The sequence below is a fragment of the Melopsittacus undulatus genome, chromosome Z (genome assembly GCF_012275295.1).
Source record: "Melopsittacus undulatus isolate bMelUnd1 chromosome Z, bMelUnd1.mat.Z, whole genome shotgun sequence".
Classification (NCBI taxonomy): domain Eukaryota; kingdom Metazoa; phylum Chordata; class Aves; order Psittaciformes; family Psittaculidae; genus Melopsittacus; species Melopsittacus undulatus.
In genome coordinates, this window is record NC_047557.1 from 79,784,989 (window position 1) to 79,802,304 (window position 17,316).

The 17,316-nt window shown below is 39.9% G+C and overlaps 2 protein-coding genes across 6 annotated transcripts in view; one reads left to right on the top strand and one right to left on the bottom strand.

Annotated features, from left to right (window-relative positions):
* The window catches only part of FAM81B (family with sequence similarity 81 member B), a 43,190-nt gene extending 30,650 nt beyond the window's left edge, over positions 1-12,540 (top strand). The window contains exons 4-8 of the mRNA XM_034073102.1: positions 4,106-4,235; positions 5,812-5,918; positions 7,930-8,065; positions 10,044-10,239; positions 12,428-12,540. Of these exons, the coding sequence (XP_033928993.1) occupies positions 4,106-4,235; positions 5,812-5,918; positions 7,930-8,065; positions 10,044-10,239; positions 12,428-12,540 (682 nt within the window). The remainder of the gene's footprint in view (positions 1-4,105; positions 4,236-5,811; positions 5,919-7,929; positions 8,066-10,043; positions 10,240-12,427) is intronic.
* A 3,723-nt stretch (positions 12,541-16,263) lies between these two features.
* Positions 16,264-17,316, bottom strand: part of SKIC3 (SKI3 subunit of superkiller complex) — a 49,927-nt gene continuing 48,874 nt past the window's right edge. For all 5 annotated transcript variants that reach the window (XM_031046183.2, XM_031046184.2, XM_031046185.2 and 2 more), the window contains one exon: positions 16,264-17,105. In XM_031046183.2, the coding sequence (XP_030902043.2) occupies positions 17,028-17,105 (78 nt within the window). In that variant the 3' untranslated portion in view covers positions 16,264-17,027. The remainder of the gene's footprint in view (positions 17,106-17,316) is intronic.

Below are 17,316 nucleotides of genomic sequence, written 5' to 3' on the forward strand. Positions count from 1 at the left end.
GTTTTAGCTCTATGTATGGCACACATATTGATACCAGAATACTGAGCTGAGCTGAGCCTGAAGTCCCCATACTGAATTAAGAATTTGATACAGTATAAAAAGAGAGCCAAGAATGTGGTGGTGGGATGAGGAAAATTTGTGGATGAGGGAAGTATACATCTATGTATAGCTTATAGAAAAAAAATAAAATCCAGAGATGTCTTCATTTCCATGTGTAACTACCAAAAAAAAAAAAAAAAATTGCAGGGTACTGAAAGACTCCAAACTACTGAAGAGAGACCCAAGAGTACAAAACAAGAAGCCGAAGACAACACATTCAAAGTTGGCAGGAAAAAGATGGTGTTTTTTAACCTTGTGTCTGATTAGCATTGGAACAAAGGATCAGGTGATTTTGCAAGAGTCTTCTGCTTCTGTTTTCAAATTCAGATCGACAGACACACTAGACAACATGCTTTTAAAAGCCATAACATTCCATCTCACTCCTCTTTCCCCAGTCTTTTCCTAGGAGTGAATGATTCCCTTTGTCAGTTGGGGTTTGCTCCCATCATCTCTGCTTGAGCATTTGCCTGCAGTAGAGAAAAGTAAAAGCATTTGGGGAAAACAGGATAATTCTGAGGAAAAAAATTACCAGTCCACTTCTACTTGCAAAAATAAAAATGAAATAAATAGAAGAAACAGGAGGTTGAGGACTCCTGGAGGTCCATGCCAACAGTTTTATGAAGTTCCTCTTCCCCTTCTTTCCCTGCCGATTTTTGCAGTGTGTTGGTTGGCCTTTCCCACAGAAAGAAGGTGCCCAAAATACATATTCCATGTAAAAACTGTAATGAGGACATCAAAGTAATCATGATGTTGGAAACTGGGTCATTAGTCACCATTTAGTTTTAAGGTGAGGGAAAGGAAAATGACAGGTTTTCTAACTTCACCAGAAACTACTGATATTAAAGAGTGATGTTTTAGCAACAGCTCTAGCTATATTGTAATGCAGTTTTATGTGAATGGTTCCCATTAAGCTAAAGTGTGGCATAGTTTTATGGGAGTCATGAATCATCAGCACTCTCTTGTTTTTCTTGCTGCTGAAGTTGCCCTCTGGAAATGCCAAGCCTCCATGGCATACCTGCCCCCAGCATCACAGCGGAGGAGTGAGCCAAGAACTGACAGGGGAGACATTACAGTGATGATTAATATTTTTGTTTTTCACATTTCTTTGCTCTTGAGGTTCAGGATTTAAAATTGCTATGTACATTAAGTAGAGCTCAGAGTGGCCAGAGACAAATGCACATGTTCATATAACTTACATCTATTGCATTAATAGAAAACTTCCAAATGCAAACTTGTAGTGACAGCTTTCTTCTTGATTTGTAAACTAACCTTAATCCAAGGCTGTCTGGGATGAAATGAAGCCACTGCTCTTTCACTAAGCAGATGATTCATCCTCTTGTATTCTGCCATGTGTAAAGGATTAAAGTCGATCAGCTCTTGAAATACAAATTGTATCTATTCTCTTATTCTATGTTTCCTTGAAAAATAGATGTATATCTCTTGCCAGCCACTGATGTAGCTGTCCATTAATGCTGGGACTTACATTTCTACACCACATTAAACATACAAGTGCCAAGTAGCAGCAATCTTTGAAAAAAAACATATGCTTCACCATCTCAACTGTAGTGGTATTCCCACTGGATTAGCTATATATTTTATTTGTATTCTAGCTCTTAATAAGACTTCATTTGGGCATGGGAATATGTATTATAAGAATTAGGTAATTGACTGTAAAAAAAGCCACTCTTCTGATATATATTAATTCACTCTCTACAGCCTCACCGACAAAAGAACAAATGAATGGACAAATGAACAGTGTACTGTATGTAGACACTTACATCATATTTCTGTATTTATTTTTTTTCATTAGCATTTTTGTTGTTCAGAGATAAAGTCCAACACAGATTTAGACAATAAAAAACCTCAATGTGTACCTGTGAAGCTACTAGATCCTTCATAAATGCTAATTGGCAAGTGCAGCAGTCCAGTGTGTACTGTTCCATCCATGACTTTGGAGGATAAAACTATCTGAACATACAGCATTATTCCCATATTTAGTTAAATGGTTTAATATAACCATCAGAGGCTTCTATTTCTTTATACTTTTTAATTTAAAAGCAAATCTAAGAGTATGCTTTCTGTATTGTTCCCAGTTCATCTGCACTGCTTCTTGCACACTCTCCAGGCTGTTTTGTATGACTAGAAAACCATTATCTCACTGCAAGCTGTGAATGTCTCCTAAGTGAAATATTAATTTAGAGCAAGATTTAAGTAACTCCTAAGTATCCCTGTTCTCTTCCACACTCAATCTGCTAAACAGCAATAATGCATTTAACTACTTTGCCATAACAATGATATAAATTATATGTAGGGAAAATGAAATCTGAGCAGGCCTGGAGACTTAAGGCATATCAACAGTTCTGAGAGTCTTTGTGAATCTTGCTATGTCTGCAAGATCCCCAGGCAGGGCTTTGATCCCTCAGGACAGAATTATGACCCCTCAGGTCATAATGCAGAAGTGGTTGCATTAATCCCATGCTGCAAATCTAATTCTTGAGCTCTTTGGTTCCTGTCTTCATATCCTTTATTTTTAAGTATTCTCGGTATAGAATATTTAGGCTTTTTCTCTTGTAGCTGAAGTTATGTATTCTTACTGCTACAGATCCATTAATCCTCTTCTTTCTCACTGTGCACTTTGCAAAATCTTGCCAGTGTTGTCATGGGGTGGGATTTTCCTAAGGGAGTGGTGAGCCCCAGTCACTTGGCCAGTCACTAACCTTGCATTTAGCTTCAGTAGCTTTGTTTCGTTTGTACCTGCGTTCCACAGCACTCCTACCCAGGGGCACCTTTCAACCCCCAGGACTGGTCCCCTGCAGCCTCTCCTCGACAGCTCTTGTGTTGATTCCTGTGTCTGTAGCCAGAGAAGCTATGACAACAGCCTGCTCCCCCTCCAGATCCATGCTTACCTTGGCAGCTATTTTGTACTTGCTTTTCCAAATCTATGGTTTCTTTTGATCACAGTTCTGGCCTTTCTACAAAGCCTTTATTATTTGCAACAACTTCTTTTTATTTCCTTGATCTACATGCTCTGCAGTGTATCACAATATCTAAGCATCGTCAAGACATGACAAAAAGCTCTCTATTTAAACTGTCAAAATTTCTCTTTAATTTCTTTATCTGCCAACAGCACCAGCTTTATTCAGTTGTGGCGCTTGGGATGATAACTTCTCTGGCATTTTAAAAATTAGCTGTTTTCCTTACTCAGCTTCTATTCAGTTATTTATATTAAATTGTGCACTACTTTGTGGCCTAAAGGTATTTTTTTCCACACTCTTGTAATGCTGACACTGGAACGGTCAGTTACTTCTGTGATAACAGCATGAAGGAGGGTAGCAGGAGGAGAATTCTGTTCTGCCCACAGCAGGGGGACTGGAAATAGTTGATCTTAAGATCCTTTCCCACCCTAACCATTCTGTGATTCTGTTAATTATATGAAGAATGTCATATGTATATTTACAAACACTGAAGAAAATCTTATTGCTTATATTTTAAAAGTATGCATTTTTTAATATATGTGTATATATATGTGCATACTAGGCTTACGCAATGTGTGTGTGTGTATATACACATGCAACACAGGCTGAAACAGTTTTTCACTCTACCACGAAGGTTAGCTGGTTGAATATTATTCAATCCCTAGGCTATTCAGTTAATGCTGCCACTCTCAAATTGTTCATTAATCCATTTAAAATGTGGCTAGGTAATTTGGTGAGTGCAACTGTTTAAACAACCAGTAACAGTAGTTCAGATAGCAAATGGCTGCTGCAGAGGAACATTGCCTGTGGCTGGCTCTTGCCATCGCTTCCAGCAGCATTTTAATGCACAGTAATGTCTGGAAGTAGATTGGGGATCAGAGCTGTTGCAATGGGGAGTCTATTTTGCCAGTTGCCAGGGTGTGCTGGGGGGTCTGAATGTGGTCCAGTAGCAGTGCATAGGGACTAGCATCTGCCTCCAGCCACCCTCGAGCATCCCCTGACAAAGGTTCTTGTCTCTGATTTGACTGCAGATGTGAGGCAAGCATCGCGAAGCTGTCAGGAGACATCAGTTTTATCAGGCATGAGGCCCAGAAGACTGATAAAGAGATCTATGGCCTTCATTCTACCCTCAAAAATTGTGTTGCTGATTTTGAAAAGAAGGTGAGTAGAGAAGCCCACAGTTAGACATCTGGTAAGTGGTGACTATGCACATACAGATATAGCTTCTTTTCATAATTCCTGACCAATATTAAAGACTGATATGGGATTTAAACAATATTTCAGGATTTTTAATTAAAAAAATTTTCATGATACTGTGAAATCATAGATTGATTGAATATTTTGGGTTGGGAGGGACCTTTAAGCCCACCCAGTTCCAACTCCCTGCCACCTTCCACAAGACCAGGTTGTTCAAAGCCCCATCCAGCTTGGCCTTGAACACTGACAGGGATGGGGTAGCCACAGCTTCTCTGGGCAACCTGTGCAAGGGCCTAATCATCCTCACAGAGAGCTTCTTCCCAAGATTTCATCTCTGTCTTCCCTCTGTCAGGTTAAAGCCACTCCCCCTTGTCCTGTCCCTGCAGGCCCTTGTCCAAAGCCCCTCTTCAGCTTTCTTGTAGCCCCCTTAGGCACTGGAGCTGCTCTGAGGTCTTCCCTTAAGGAGCCTTCTCTTCCCCAGGCTGAACCAGCCCAGCTCTCTCAGTCTGCCTCCAGAGCAGAGCTGCTCCAGCCCTTGCAGCATCTCTGTGGTCTCCTCTGGAGTCACTCCAACAGCTCCATATCCCACTTGTGTTGTTGCCCCAGATTTGGATGCAGGACTGCAGGGGGGATCTCCCCAGAGCACTCAATCATATGCTAGGATTGAGCAGATATGGAACATTCAATTTCTCATGTGCTTTGGTATTGAATATAATCTCATTACTGTATTTTGTCTGCATCTCCTGCTGCACAAGGCATAGTGCCAGTCATCGTGTACCTTGCCTACCCAAGGTCCTCCTCACCAAGGAAAAATTACTCATGATAGAATTTAAACAAAGACATCTTACCTGGAATTCTGTCAAAAGACACTGTTTGGACATCTGTCTTCTTGAATACTTTTGAAAAAATGTTCTCACCTGGAAACATGGAAAGGACTTGGTGTGTGTGTCAGAATCACATTAAGCAGTACACAAAATCATGTGGGAGAGAATCAGGTACCTGGGATATCCCACAGCCTAGAGAGCACAGGGCTACACAGAGCTGGGAATGCATGCCCCAGCCTGCACATGGAGATGTCCTCTCCTGAAGGAGGAAAATGCTTTGAACACGGTCTACCAGGTACCATCTTATCGAAGCATGTGTTATTGTTGATGAACCTCTCCTCTCTTCACTCTTCTTGGGGTCCTGTTAGGTGTTGGACAGATACATCATTGCAACACACACACAATTCCAAGGATTTACCCTGTGTTTTTCCCACCACTGGGGTGGTGCCTCTGTCCAAATTAAAACAGCATTGCTTACCTGTGCATGTAATTGCAAAACCTGCATCCACAGACTTTGACTTCAGCAGGTCATACAGCCTTGGTGACTCTGAGCTCAAGTCTTCAGTTTGTATTGAACAAAAAGGTGAGAAAAATTGGGGCTTATGTAGCTGTGTCTTGATGTTATCTGTTTTTTTCATGCTTGCAATCAGAATGGGCATTTAAATGTTAGTGCTAATAGTCTGGCTCATAAAGGCTTTCTGTTGAATTCTCATTAGGTAATGCAGCTATTAGGGAAGATAGAGACTTCCAACTCTGATCAAAGCTCAAATTTAAAGACAATTCAGGGAGATCAACATCACAAATTGCAACTTCTGGATTTCAAGTAGGTGATAGAAGGTTTTTCATGATGATAATTCACCTGAATGTGTTAGTGTGATGAACAGGTTGCCATGAAACAGTAAAACAAACACTTTAATTAATACCCACTCCAACCCTAGAAACACTAAAAGAAGATTAATGAAGATCTATGCCATAAAATAGCGAAAATACGTAATGAAAGTATATAATCTTGCAAGCTAATTTTTCAAATGAGGCACTAAATGACATCCTGTAAGAAGAAAGGTATGAAAACAACTTTCTGCACTTAAAAGAAAGGTAGCAAATACAAAGACACTGTTTACCATTACAATTGGGTCTAATTTGTGACTTGCCTAATGTGCAGAATGTCTTCTTTATGCACTTGCACTCTGAGACAACTGCTCAGGGCAGGGGTGCTGCTAAAGAAGAAGGTGGGCACAAGGCTAAAGCAGTTATACAGGCTCATGTGCCCATAGATTTGTGATATATTTCTTATTTACCTAGCGTATTTTTCCTATTCCAGAATTATTTTTAGGGTGCCATTGTAATCTTGATGAGTTTTAGAGAGGATGGAACTCCAGGGAAGTATGCAATGAACAGAAGTACCCGGCATCCATGCTCAGAACAATGCCAAACATCCCAGCACTAAATAGCAGAGACATCACAAATAATCTCAAATCTAATTACAATTATTCTGCATTAATGATATTTCAAAGGCAATAGTTCCATTCCTTAAAATGAAGTATTTAAATAAAGATTTATTTTAATTAAGATCTTATCTGAATTGTATTAAATAAGCTAGAAATTTAAGTACAAGGAAGTTCTCATCAAGCAAAAAGAAAAAGGGATTGGCGTGAACAGGAAAACAACTGGTAAAGTGAGCAATGAATCAAAATTGGGAAAAGGGAAGGACAAACAGGGAGACAGAGAGCAGTGAATGGTGGAGATCAAGATGCTGTGAAAAGGACAAGATATGAAAACAAAATAAGAAAGAAGGAAAAATGGAACAATGACAGAAAAGAAAGAGAATATAGAACTGAAGGAAATGCTGAGTTCCTCAAAAGCTAATGAGACCTTACTGAAATTGTCATCAGAAACAGGAAACTTAAAAAGAGGAGGCTTTCGAGACAATAAGATGTGGTGGCATTGTGCATTTAACATAAAATCCAAAATACTTATTTACTAAATGTTGAGATTTTATTCCAGTTAATATAAAATTTAATTAAAATAGCACACCCTTTCAGAAGTGTCTGCCTCCTTTTATATTGCTCCTCTGAAAGTCTACCAGATTTATATATTCTTTTTATAGAGCTTAAATAAAATCTAACTTCCAGAACAGACTGGAGCTTCTGCATAAAACTTGACGTATTTAAATCAGCTTCAAAGCCAAGAGTTACCTCTTCCGCTGACATGTAGCTGTCTGAGACCCAGTCACCTTTGACTGCAGTTTGGCAGTTTTATTATAAATGTTCACTAACTGGTATTGTTACTGAAAACCAGATTAATTGTAAACTTATTTCAGAATCTCATGGGAATCGTGCCTTGCTCAGAAATTTGGCCCTTCAGAGGGAAGTGGATGTTTATCTCTTAGGGTCAGTTAGACTGGAATAGCTGCATTCAGCTGCATGAAGTTAATTCAATTGCCTACAGGTCCTGGTTAAGTTAGAAGCTTTTTTTATCTTATGAACTTCAGTTTCAGACCGCAACTGATTTTGCTGCTCTCCCCAGTGCCCAGCAACACAGTCAACATTCAACAGAATAGTGTAGCTTCATTTCTTCAGAGTTAATTCAAATAAGAATTAATATCTTTTCAGCCCTCAGATATCTTCCTAAAGTAGACCACACCACAGAAATCACATTTTGGCATCTAGGTACAGCCTTCATAGTAAGGATCAAAAAGATAATTGAGCTTAGAGCTTGTTAGGAAGTTACTGACGAGATATGGAGTAGTTTAAACAATTGAATCAAGACTCAATAATGCTCCATATGCTGAGTAAGCCTTAATATTTTTACTAAAGAAATAACCATCATTTTAGGTTGGCAAGTGTTCTAAGTGACTTCAGGGATCAGATACAGACTCATCGGAAGTGGACAGAAGCGCAGTTGACACGGTCCGAAGAAGATCAAGCCCAGCAGAAGCATCAGCTGCATGACTTGGTGAAGAAAAGACTGGTAAGAGTTTCCAAGAGGGTGGCACAGGGTGGTTTGCAGTCTTGCCAGGAGTGGGAGTGAGGAACACCACTCCTATCACCTTGATCTCAGCAGGTACCAAATCATGCACACAAAATACGAGATCTAACACAAAACTAGGTTCCTCAGGACACAGCCAGCAAAATGGTGAGTTACGAAAATCATGTAATCATGAATTAATTTGGTTTGGAAGGGATATCTGGAAGTCATAAGGTTTCAACTCCTCAGCCAAACAGAGCCAACATCAAAGTCAGGGCTTGAGCCTCATCCAGGAGATTTTTGTTTCCAAAGATGGAGATCCCACAGTGCTATGGGCATCTCAGATATAAAGTCTTCCCTGACTGTGGCTGCCCCATCCTTGGCAGTGTTCAAGGCCAGGTTGGAGCAACCTGGTCTAGTGGAAGGTGTCCCTGATAATCTTTAAGGTCCCTTCCAACCTGAACCATTTCGTGATTCTATGATCATGGTGCCACTTCACATCTGTGCAATCCTGTTGTACCCAACGATGTCTTTTTCTAGCTCCAAAGTGAGCAATGGTGCCACCACTGAACATCACACAGCCCCATTCATTGACAAGATCATATCATCTGTGCAAGTTCTGCATGCTTTTAAATACAGACAAACCCTCACTATCTTCTGGTCAGCACTTTAAAACGCAGCTTGCTTTGGTTCCCTAGCAGCAGTTAGCACTTGGCACAGGACCAGTGCCTTTTAATTCATTCCTTCAGTTTTTAAAGCTTTTACTTCTTTGCTCTGTGCAGCTTCAGAGTTCAAAAGTGACCTAAGCGTAATCACCATGTCCTAGCACCAGGATGAAGGCTGTTGATCAAAGACCAGATTCAGAAGTTGCTTGGAACTACAATGCTCGTGAACTTTAATCTCAATTTATTCTACCTGATGGTGATCTCTTATACTCAAAGCAACCAGGATTTAGTGCAGCCATGAAGATAATAAAAACATTTCTGACTTGACTGCCACTATCTCAAAATTTCAAAGTTTGAATTCCCTCCCTCCAATAGTAGGTTTAGTGATTAGTTTTCAAAACACACCAATATATGTGGTTATTCTTTCCTAAGGGAGACTAGTGTGCCAAAAAATACAGTGTTAACAGGAGTTAAAAATTTCAAAACCACTCTTAAATAGGTTGAATAAGGAATGCATTTGTTTTTCTATGTACACATACACATATGCAGGCGCATGCATGGTGGTCCTCTGAGTGTCCTCTCAGTGGAGGCACAACTCAGTCCCCTGGGAGCCAAAGAAAACCTCAGCCCAAATGCTGGACAACACACAATCCTCATGTAGCTGGTGGACCTGATGGCATATGTGATGGTAATGTAGCTGTTCTGAGAGTGCACAGCAACATCTTGGTCATTCCTGGAGCTGACTCATTCCATCAGCCACCAGCACAGCAATGTATGTAAACTCAGAGTGTGTTCCACCACCACACTGAATTGTGTTTAGGTTCAGACAGCTGTGCCAGGTTTCAGACAGCTTCCTTGGGAGGCAGAGCCATTGTATTTTACAGGGCTCAGCCTCCTTATTCATACCAGCAGCGAAGCTGGGTTTACACCTCAGTGTTGCACCCCTTAGCTCAGAAAGATTGAGCTGGAGATGGGCGCATGAAAGTAATCTGAAACATGTTGCAAAATTTGACAACGAATCTGGATTTAAATGGACAGCACTGGATTTAAATTAATAAAGAATACAACAAGTGAAAGAATAAAGTAATAATTAGAAAGCGCCTTTGTCCTGGCCCACCCCAAATTTCTCAGTTTATCTGGTTTGTTGGGGAAGAGAGGATTGACACATCCTACAGAATACCAGGCCTTGCCCACATTTACTCAGTGCTGTCATGCATGGGATTAGCAAGCAAGACTGAATGCATTGCTGGCAGGAGGCAGGTTAATGTGGGTGCAGGTAAAGTGTCTTACTATAAACCTGTGTTCTGTATTTAAAGGAAAGAGCAGAAAAAAGAGTAGAAGAAAAGCTCCTATTTCTGTCACTAAAGTTAGAACAAATGGATAAACCACAGAAGTATGAAAAGCAGTTGAACCAGCTGATAACTGATGAAAAAAACCTGCACGAAAGACTCACCAGATCTGAAAGACAGATCTGGAAGGAGATTGAGGAAATCCAAAATGAATACAGAGCAGGTGAAGATGGACTTTCATGCAACTTATTTTTAAAATAAATTTCCACAGTAACTTGCTGCACCAGAAGATACTTTCTCGTAAAGGCAGACATTAAAATTAGGATTTGTCTCTCCCAAACCTCAAACATAGAGGTGTGTGGGTTAGCCCACTTGTCTTTACAAATAGCCAGCATGACATTTGCACACAGGTTGCTTTTTTTGCTAAGAGTCTCAAGGTAAGACCATTTAAAAGGCTGTTTCACAACCTGTTTTCCAGATTGTTTACAGCAACTATTTCTTCCGTTAGCAAGGTCCCTAACCTCTGTTGAAAGACTCAAGTCATTCCCTTTTGCACAGATCCTGCTGCTGAGATCCTATGTGATGGCTTTGTATCATGTCCATCTTGTACTCCCCATTCTCAACCAACAGTAGCTGGAAAAAAGAGGATTCTGGATGAGTTACAGCTGTGTGAGAGACCATACCTTGTGCAAGCAGACAGGGAAGTGGTCGGACAGCATTGCTGAAAACAGCAGCTGCCTCTTATGGGAATAGTCACAGAAATCTATGTATCTCACAGAATATGAAGTACGTTATCAGTCAGATGATCAACTTTCAACGGCAATGAGAAAGGCTTTCACCTGGCACTAAACACATGGTCTTCTCAAGGAGGATTTTTGCTCATTATAATCCATCATCTGTCACTCAAACCTAACCTATTGTAATACCCCCCATTTGCAGCTGATCATGGAAACATCAGCTTATACAGAAAAAAATATCATTCAGCCCTCTCTCCAAGGGAACAGATGGGTGAAATTCATTACACAAAGTTTTCGCATCTTACATGTTCCCACTTGAAACTCAAGCATCTTGTTCTCATCTCTCAAGATGGCTGTGATTGAGGACTGTTTACTTCAGCTCCAACTCCTTCACCATCTTCAACCCACCTATGAGCCCTGCTTCAAAGCTGTAGCAAACCAAGCTCTAAATTAGCTAAGGTCTTTGTGCAGCTTGACAGAAAGCTGAGGCTTGGCTGGCTACAAGACCATGTGTGTGAGAACCAGACAAGGCCTCAAAGAAAGCTGTGGCTAAGAATTAGGAATAAAGGATTCTGGTGCTGAGAGAGTGATTAACTTCAAATTCCTACCTGCAGAAATTAAGGACAGGAGAGATCTGTTTATGTCATACTTTGGCCATGCTTGTGTTTAAACTCAACTACAAGGACTGCTCTTTCCTATGACATCTCCTGTAGCAGGGATTTACCCCTGGAAAGGGGGAAAAGAGGCCACTGAAGGGTTGTGGAGCAGCATGAAGGGCACGGAGGCAGCGTCTAGGCTCTCTCACCAGGTGTTAGTGCATAGATTGGCTTCTTGGAGATCAGAGACAGGTTTGGTATTCATAAAATTCTAAGCACTATGAAGCAATGTGATTGAATGCTACTGAGACAAAATTAATCCATATTAAAGAACCATAAAGAAAAACATGTCATCAGCTACCATGTTATAATAAGCACTGTAAGAAAAAAGAAAAGAGGAAGAGAATTAATTTTAATCCACTGTTAGGCTGCTTGTTGGCTAATATGTTAACACCTATGTGACACACTAAATAAATATAAGTAACTACTGTGCTGCAATTTGAAAGTCACTTCAGTCTGGAATCAGCTAGGTAACAGCAGCTTACATTCTGCATTTACAGGCTTTATTGACAATATTTGATGGAACACTGGTCCAAAAAAGGTGCATCAGGTGCTGTGTAGCTCTGTTTTGCAAAAGACTTGTGTGTGCACATCACCACCTCTCTCTTTTTATACACCAATTAAAAAAACTTAAAAATCCCTCAAACCAAACAAAAAACCTCCAATGCTTAATGAAAAAAAAACCCCAAAACACTTCAGAAACTAACAATACCATTGGTTTTAAAGGCAGATAGTGTTTTCTTTCCTCCACACCGGAAACCTGATGTCAAGTGCTGTTTACTGCTATTTATAATCATGCTTGGCATACTCCAATGTATTGGAAGATACCATTCAAAGAGCAAGGAACTTGCAACTTAAGCTGCTAATGTGTGTCTACAGTATTCAATAAAATGATGAAATAGAGTGGATTTAATGTGCTCTGTGTTAAACAAGAGTAGAAAACCTTTGCAAATGAAAGAATCTTCAAATAGGGTGAAAGCAACCACTATTAAATTAATTGTTCCTATTCTTCTACCAGGATTTCAATCTATTAATGAGTCTCTGGAGCTGCTCAGACAAATACACAACGCAAAGCTGAAACTAGAAAAAAAGAAAATTCATAAAGACATGAAAAAGGTACAACAGAAGTGACCTGGAAGACTGAACACCATGAGCAAGTCTATAATAACAGTTCTGATATATATGCATATATGTGTAGCTCCTTCACAGTCATTTTCATGCCAATTTTACAACTGAATACTTTGCTATGGAAGAGAGGTTAGATCTTAAGGATTAACTTAAAATTTTACAAACACTTCATATGAAAAATATATTATTTAAAGGACTTTAAGAAAATGAGTACTCACTTATCGTGGTTACCCCAGTCCTGCCTTAAGCTGCACCAGTTTTAGATTGCTGTAAATATTTAAATCAGGCCTAGTAAATTTGTCCAGCTCCACACAGCATTATCAAAACTGGTATCAGACTATTTACTGATGCATGATTCGGACCTACTATAGTAATTTACTGAATCATTAAAAGTAGCCAATAAATTGTGTAGAGGTGACAAAATGCATGTTAATTACTAGCATATGTATTATTTAAAAGGTTTATTTCTTCTCTGAATAAAAGCTAGTGGTGGTTTGTAGTAGAATACTCAGAAATGTAACTGACATAGTGGGTTTTGTTTAGCTTCAAATAACAAGAAAAACCACCTGCAAATAAGGAGGAAAACTCTGGGAGTAGTGAAAAGGAAACATACCACTGTAATTTCCCAACAAGGCTAACTCAAGTTCTTTAGCAGGGAGGCCAAAAAAGGTGGTCACAGTGCAATTGCTCTAGAAACCTGAATTTCTACGGTACGTTTGTTTCCAGAAAGCCCAGTACTGTCCACTGCCCAAAGAAAATCCAAGAGAACTCAGATAATCCTCCTCCAATAATCTGTATCTCAAGTCTTCTGTGCTTCTTGCTCTACAGCAAAGCAGGTTTCTCCAGCTGTGGTTTGCCGGTGGCTTACAGACCTGCAGAGTACAACAGCTGAAACTGAATTGGCACAGACAGTAGGGAATACCACTTCAGCAATGTATCATGCTGCTCCTACAGGCAGAAACTTTGGTATGTTTCAGCTTTCTCCAGCAAATAAGAAGTGTAAGAACTCGCTAGTGTTTTGTAGATGACAAAAGTGCAGCCACCAGGTTTCACAGGTGACCTTCCTGCATCCTGCTGGTGGCCAGGTTCTTTGGAGCTGGACTGCATGGGTCTTTTGCTTTAACCCCAGACTCATGACTGCTGCCAGCCAGCCTGTGTTCGCCACACTTCCTACCAGCTACAAGAAACCAGCAACACTGAAATCCCAACAAACAGCAGTTTCTGAGCTATGCCAAGTCTGCATTTCAGTCTCTCTGTATGTTCTGTCCATTACAGGGAGCTCTGTCTTCACTGTAGACTGAAAGTCCATTGTGCCACTATGGCAAGACAATTGGGCTTGAGTGCAGCCTCCCAGACTGCCATTCTCTAGCTCCTTTTAGGGCACTTTCACTATTTTTTTCCCATTTACTTGGCTGCCAGTGAAGCAGCAGTTAGTGGCGTGGTATATTTGCCTCCCCATCAGCTATCTCAGTGCTCCTGTTCTCTATATACTGAGGAACAGAGAAAAGGTGAAATAAAGATTATTGATGAATGTGCTTCTAAAAGCAAGTCAGGACAACCTTCACAGTATTGCTGCACATTTTCTATCTATCTGGCAGTCTGGCAGAACCAGATGTTGCTTTAGGTAAGAATGTTGGTTTGTATGATTATAGCAGAAGGGTTGGAGTGTCTAATTATAAATTCAGATCACACATGTATATATATTTGGAATGTTGCTATTGTTTGAGTGACTTCACAGCATGAAGGCATTATCTCAGTATTTATCACTCCACACTGCAGCCCACTCCACACTCTATCCCTATCACTCCACACTCTATCCCTCTCACCCTTGAGAACACTAAATTCAAAAGTCATATAACTGTCAGCAGTTCAATTAAACCAGAAGAAAGCAAATTAATTGGGAAGGAAGGAAAGCTAAATTCTAGACATCCAGGCTGATGGATTAGGGATGTGCTTTACCTCACAACAGTGCATTTGGGCAGCATTAAAACAGTTCTCAAGGATTTTATATCTGTGAATTCATATATTTTCAAAAAATATAAAAGGTGTCAAAAGTATTGGGGAGACAGCAATATACATCTGTGTTTCTGTTAAACTGTAAGGAAGATTATCTGAATTAACACAGTACTCACTGTACTTTATGGTACCACTTTGAGGAGCTCAAAAATTGGGTAGAAATCCAGGAATTCTTAGGAAATACAGAAAATAAGATGAACATGCATGACCCTAAAATAAATAAAAATTTTCAGAAGTAAACTGTTTGTTTGTATAAAAGTGAATGTAAGTAGCATCACCTTCATGTCTGAAATAGCAAAAATTTCTACCTTGAAATTCATTAGATCTAATTCCATTCTGCCCTCAGCATAAGCCAACATAAAACAAGTTACAGCTGGGGAATGTTTTTTTTTTTTCCCTCTTTGCAGTCACAGCAGCTGAACATATAACTTCACAGGCAGTGAAATTCATAAACAACTCCCAGCTCCCCAATTTAGTGATGCTCACGTGCCTTCGTACAGCGCTTTGCATTGTAAATCTGAGCTCTACAATCATATAAAATACAGGGTTGCTTCAATCTACATGAATCTGCATGTTGTCTCAGTGTTACAGCACACCTTCTATGAAGTGCAGATTTTGCAGAGGCTATGCATGGTTAAAAAACGAGGAGAGCAAGATTTTTACCTCATATTGTTGGATTTTACAGAAGCTTGAAATTTAAACTCATGTTCCCCGAGTGCTTTTCACTGAGTAGAGGTACATGGGTCTTTTTTTCCCTTCAGGGCACGTAACAGAACTTTGGGCTATGTTGTTCAAGGAGTTCATCACTGATCACAATAGAAGTAACTTCATGGTCTTCTGAAGAAGAAAACCACTGCAGTATTCTATTTACTAATACAGAATATTCACAGTACATAGTTACATAGCTGGTTTTTCAGCCTGTTGTCAGTTGCTTGTTCTCCTAGCTGTTAAAAAGTATTTAAGGCTTCATGCTGAACAAAGCATGGGCTCATATTCATGCAGAAGCACTTCTGCCTATCACATTAATGAGGGCAGGCAGCTGCTTACCACGCTATTAGGCTGGTGATGGTGGTTCTCCCACCACTGCAGTAGGAGGCACAAACTTCTAGACCATATGCCAAGGACATGAACTGGAGACTGTAAGAACTTTGCCAGGCTTTTAATAGCAGCAAGCTAAAAAAAGTTACAGCTAGTCTAGAGTCATGAGTCTGGCGTTTGCAACATTCCCTTTTGGTGTCTGCAGTTATGGATAGTTCAAGACTACGCGATAGTAGCTCACCAAGGGAACCAAAATTGACCTAAATTTAACAAGAAAAAATCTTTTTAAGGAAGGTACTTTGCACTATGACTGGTGGGAGAACTGAGAGAGTGTGGAAGACAAGGAGGGTTCTTGCCATTCAAAGAGGTTTCTACTCTCCTCCACAGAGGAGAAACCCCAACCAGCTCCTCTTCTAAGTGGCAGTGTCACACTTGTGTCTCTCACCCACTTTACAGTGATCCCTGTGCATGGATGGTCATAGAGATGCACACCCCCTACATCCCAGCTTGGCAGCCTCATCTCTTTAAGCCCTATACAACTGGTTCCAAGACCAAGTGAGAGTATGTTCAATGCAATCTCATTGCTCACCTTGGAAGCTCCCCTTGTCTCTATGATAAGGGATTGTATGGACAGCTATCATGATCAACAACTTGAAAAGCCTAATGGTAACATTAACAGATGAGAGTCATTGCTTTATTTCTTTTATTTCATGTACGTAAAAGCAAAATAACATAATGTCTGAAGAACCACTGGCATGATTCATCCAATTAAGCAGTCAGCAGCAGAATCACCAAGACATAAACAGAGCCTGTTATACACATTTGTAAATAGGACCCTATCCCTGATGATCACAAGCTTTTCTTGATGGGAATGTTTACTGAAGCCTGCAGTCAAGAGGATACACTAGAAAAAATTAATTAAATATATATTTAAAAAGTATAATGAAGTTCCAAGTGGATTTGGGTCTCAACTGCAGAACAAAGCATAACAGAGGAATGCAGACATTTTAAATCTTTCAATGTTTTACAATACCTGTAAGAAAAGTTTTCTGCTACCTGGCTAATAAATTCTGTTCGAATAAAAACTTGCATTTAATACTGTACTTCTGTGTGCTGCAAAGGGGGGGCAATACACACAAGTACTCTCCACTGTGAATAGTGCTGAAGTTCTAGTGAGGAAGAAAATGAAAGCAAAATTTGGGGTTTTTCTTTCAAATAAAGCATATTTTTTTATGGTGGAACCCCCAAGTCAACAGGAAAATAGCCTACTTTTTTCAAGAAAAAGTGAAACTAAAGACAAAGTTGTAGTTGGTGCAATGGAAAAAAAACCCGATCAAACAACCAACACAAATAAAAAATCCCAAGCAACGTAAGTTCTTGGAAGACTGACTATTATGTAGCATGAATGGAAGACTTTTCCCTTGATGTAGTCCGTACTAGGCACTTGATGACAATTTCTCATTTAGTTCCAGAGCTCTAACATCTCCGTTGGCTTTGGCATTTTCTATAAGCACCTGCAGAGAAAAATAAACACGGAAAAATGAAGAATTTAATATTTTACTGTTAGTATTTTACTGTCAATCTCAAATGTATTTTAATTCCTGCTATGCTGTTTCTCTAAAAGACTAAGCAACCCAGAAGCACAGACAGGAAATACTCAACATAACACATCTGCTTGCTTAAAACATCAGGCACCTAAACCCTCCCACTTCATACTGACTTGCT